Source organism: Homarus americanus, unplaced genomic scaffold (assembly GCF_018991925.1).
Source record: "Homarus americanus isolate GMGI-L3 unplaced genomic scaffold, GMGI_Hamer_2.0 scaffold43895, whole genome shotgun sequence".
NCBI classification, from domain to species: Eukaryota; Metazoa; Arthropoda; class Malacostraca; order Decapoda; family Nephropidae; genus Homarus; species Homarus americanus.
The window spans coordinates 677,501-681,813 of NW_024738072.1; the positions used below are offsets into that span (position 1 = coordinate 677,501).

A 4,313-nucleotide genomic window follows, 5' to 3' on the forward strand; every position below is an offset into this window, starting at 1 on the left:
AAGAAAATATTTGGCAACACTGTTTGCTAAGAATAGTAGGATCTCCTTCCTAGTGAGACACATTCCTTACCTATTGGAATCTGTAACTTGTGTGTCTCATCTATAAACCTAACCAATGTTTACTAAGTTCCTTCCTAAATCTAAATTACTCTTAAGTCCTTCTTAACTTCTTTTGTCTTGATAAGATAGTTTAAGTATCTTATTTATATTACCCTTGTTTAACCCCATCTTCCATTTGTAGGTACATTTGGACGTCCCTGAGATAGTCTCTAAAAGCGCCGCTGCCCCTGGAAGTGTCCCTGAGGTCGCCGCCGCTCCTGGAAGGGTGCCTGGTCGAGTGGCCACCCATGGAAGGGTGCCTGGAGGCACCGCCTTCCCTAGGAGATTCTTTGGGAGCGCCGCCGTCCCTGGGAGGGACCATAGAGGCGCCACCGCCCTGAGAGGGTCCCTGGGGAACTCACCGCCTCTGAAAGGGTCCCTAAGGACGCCCTCATCCCTGGGAGGACCTCTAGGGGAACTGTCGCCCTTGAGAGAGCCCCTGGAAGCACCGCCACCCTTAGGAGGGTCCCAGGGGCGCCACTGCACCTGTGAGGGTCCCTGAGAGGGCCTCTGAGAGCGCGAGCGCTGCAGGGCCCCTGAGAGCAGTAGTTTTTGCGCTATTTGAAACTCTGGGAGATGCTGAGTTAAATAAATAAATACACAGCCCATCACATTTCAAGTATCATCGCATTCTGAAAAAGCTAACGGAGAATAATATCCAACAGGAAAACATAAGTTGAGGTCTTGTGCCGACTGACTGTTCTCCTCTCCTATTGGCTGTAATTTTGTGGGTTAAAAGAATAGTCCACCAATCATAGTTCAGTAAGGGACTGCTGGAAGTATGTAATATTTATGAAACAACGAACAAGCATGCCCGTCGTCCGTGGTAGGGTCCTTGCAGGTGCCGCCGTCACAGAGAGGGGCACTTAGAGAGTCCCTAGGGGCGCCGCTGTCCCTGGAAGTGTCTATGGGGGTGCTACCGCCTGTGGGAGGGTCCCTGGGGGCGCCCTCGCCCCTGAGTGGGCCCCTAGGACCGCCACCACCCCTGGGATGGTTTCTGGGGGCGCCACTGTCCCTGGGAGTGTCCATGGGGGCTCCGACGCCCTCTGGGAAAGACTCTGGGGATGTTGCCACCCCTGGGAGTGTCCCTGGGTAATCCCTGGTGATCTCGACGCCCCCCTGGGAGGGTCCTTGGGGGCTCCACCGTCCCTGAGAGGGTCCCTTGGTGCGCTGCAGCTCCTGGAACGGTCCCTGGGTCCGCCGCTGCTCCTGGGAGGGTCCCTGGGGAACCTGCCGTCTCTGAAAGGGTCCCTAGGGACGTCACCATTCCTGGGAGGACTTCTAGGGGCGCCGTCGTTCTGAGAAAGTCCCTGTGGGGCACCACTACCTTTTGGAGGGTCCCTGGGGGCGCCACTGCCCCTGTGAGGGTCCCTGAGGCGCCGCCGTCCCTGAGAGGGCCGCTGGGAGCGCCAGACCTGTAGGGCCTCTGGGTGCAGTAGTTTTTGCGCTATTTTGAACTCTGGGAGATGCTGAGTTAAATAAATAAATACACAGCCCCATCACATTTCAAGTATCATCGCATTCTGAAGAAGGTAACGGCGAATAATATCCAACAGGAAAACATAAGTTGTGGTGTTGTGCTGACTGACTGCTCTCTTCTCCTATTGGCTGTAATATGGTGGGGTTAAAAGAATAGTCCACCAATCATAGTTCAGCACAGGGCCGGATTCTGGAGTGGGCAAAGTGGGCAGCTGCCCAGGGGCCACCACAATCTGGGGGCCCCCACATATTACAATATTTTTATTTGTTTATTCATTTGGATTATTTTTATATTCATTCTTTAAAATTCATGTTTACCTATTCCATCACGTAAACTATGTTCAGCAAGAAGCGTGATAGAAATTAGGCTAGCTTCTCCTTGAAATTCATGAATACCTGGTTTTCCTATGAACCGTAAATTTTTAATGAAGGCTATTGTTTGTGTTGCTAATAATATATTTAGAATTCCACAAATTTTTGACATGTGCAGTAGTAGCTATATCAGGGCTGGTTGACTTGAAACCACATGAATGACTCCAGTCATGTCTCACTTTTGTGTGTGTGTGTGTGTGTTGGGAATTTGTACACTATCAATAAATATACAGTTAATTAAAAATTTCTCAATGTTCTAATTTCCCCAATATAACTGCATATAGCTTCAAAATTCTCCAAAGATGTGTTCAAATTTCAAAATTTTCCCGGGAGGCTTACAGCGCCCCCCCAAAACTCCCAGATGTTTAGGCTCGCTTCACGCGCCACCCTACCCTCTTGGGTAGTTATAATGAGTGGGGCCTCCACAAAGAGGATGCCCATGGGCCTCCACACGTCTAAATCCGGCACTGGTTCAGCAAGGGACTGCTGGAAGTATGTAATATATATGAAACAACGAACAAGTATTTCATAGGGTCCATGGTACCCTTGGAAGGGTCCCTGGGGGGACACCGCCTGTGGAAGGGTCCCTGGAGGCGCCATCGTCCCTAGGAGGGTCCATGGGGCGCTACCACCCCTGTGGAGGATCTCTGCAAGAGTCCCTGGGGGAGCCACTGTCTCTGGGAGTGTCCATGGAGGCGCCACCGCCTCTAGGAGGGTAGAAGGAGGCGCTGCTGTCCCTGGAAGTGTCGATGGGGACATCACCGCCTGTGGGAAGGTTCCTGGGAGCGTCACTGTACCTGGTAAGGTCCCTGGGAACGCCGCCGCCCCTTAGAGGGTCCCTGGAAGTGTCACTTATTAAGCCACAGCCCTTGTGAAAGTCCCTCGTGGTGCCCCCGACCCTCAGTGGGTTCCTGGTAGCATCACCATGCTTGGGAGGGCCTATGAGGGCACCGCCGCTTCTGAGAGGGCCTCTGGGAGCACCAGACCTGTGGGCCCCTGGGTGCAGTAGTTTTGTGCTATTTAGAACTCTGGGAGATGCAACGTTAAATAAGTACACCGCCCATGACATTTCCAGTATCATCGCATTCTGAAAAAGGTAACGGAGAATAATATCCAACAGGAAAACATAAGTTGTGGTGTTGTGCTGACTGACTGTTCTCTTCTCCTATTGGCTGTAATTTGGCGGGTTAAACGAATAGTCCACCAATCATAGTTCAGCAAGGGACTGCTGGAAGTATGTAATATATATGAAACAACGAACAAGTATGCCATAGAGTCCTTGGTATCCTTGGAAGGGTCCCTGGGGGGACACCTCCTCTGGGAGGGTCCCTGGAGGCGCCACCGTCCCTAGGAGAGTCCTTGGGGCGCCGCCACCCCTGTGGAGGGTCTCTGCAAAAGTCCCTGGGGGAGCCACTGTCCCTGGGAGTGTCTATGGGGGCGCCACCGCCTCTAGGAGGGTACAAGGGGGCGCTGCTGCCCCTGGGAGGGGCACTGTAGGAGTCCCTATGGGCGCTGCTGTCCCTAGGAGTGTCCTAGGAGGCGCCGCCGCCCATAAATGGGCCCCTAGGAACGCCACCACCCCTGGGATGGTTCCTGGGGACACCGCCCTTCCGTGGGAGTGTCCATGGATCGCCGACGCCCACTCGGAAAGACCCTGGAGGTGCTGCTGCTCCCGGGAGTGTCGCTGGGTGATCCCTGGGGATGTCACCGCCCCTGGAAGTGTAATATGGAGCTCCACCGTCCCTGAGATGGTCTCTAAATGCCCTGCTGCCCCTGGAAGGGTCCCTCGGGTCGCTGCCGCTCCTGGGAGGGTCCCTGGGCGTGTCGCCACCCCTGGGAGGGTGCCTGAAGGTACCCCCTTCCCTGGCAGGGTCCTTGGCAGCGCTGCCGTCCCTGGGAGGGACCATGGAGGCACCACCGCTTTGAGAGGGTCCCTGGGAACTTACCGCCTCTGAAAGGGTCCCTAGAGATGCCACCATCCCCGGGAGGACCTCTAGGGGAACTGTCGACCTTGAGAGAGCCCCTGGAGGCACCGCCACCCTTAGGAAGGTCACTGGGGGCGCTACTGCACCTGTGAGGTTCTCTGGTGCCACCGTCCTGAGGAGGGCCTCTGAGAGCGCGAGCTCTGTAGGGCCCCTGAGTAAAGTAGTTTTTGCACTATTTGGAACTCCGGGAGATGCTGAGTTAAATATACATACAGCCCATCACAATTCTAGTATCATCGCATTCTGAAGAAGGTAACGGGGAATAATATCCAACAGGAAAACATAAGTTGAGGTGTTGTGCTGACTGACTGTTCTCTTCTCCTATTGGCTGTAATTTGGCGGGCTAAAGGAATACTCCACCAATCATAGATCAGTAAG

The 4,313-nt window shown here is 53.9% G+C and overlaps 1 protein-coding gene across 1 annotated transcript in view; it reads right to left on the reverse strand.

The window, feature by feature from the left end:
* The window catches only part of LOC121873708 (basic salivary proline-rich protein 2-like), a 3,953-nt gene extending 1,384 nt beyond the window's left edge, over window positions 1-2,569 (reverse strand). Inside the window, exons 1-3 of the mRNA XM_042377411.1 lie at window positions 2,495-2,569; window positions 906-1,338; window positions 213-635 (exon numbers count right to left, since the gene is read on the reverse strand). Of these exons, the coding sequence (XP_042233345.1) occupies window positions 213-635; window positions 906-1,338; window positions 2,495-2,569 (931 nt within the window). The remainder of the gene's footprint in view (window positions 1-212; window positions 636-905; window positions 1,339-2,494) is intronic.
* Window positions 2,570-4,313: the final 1,744 nt, after the last annotated feature.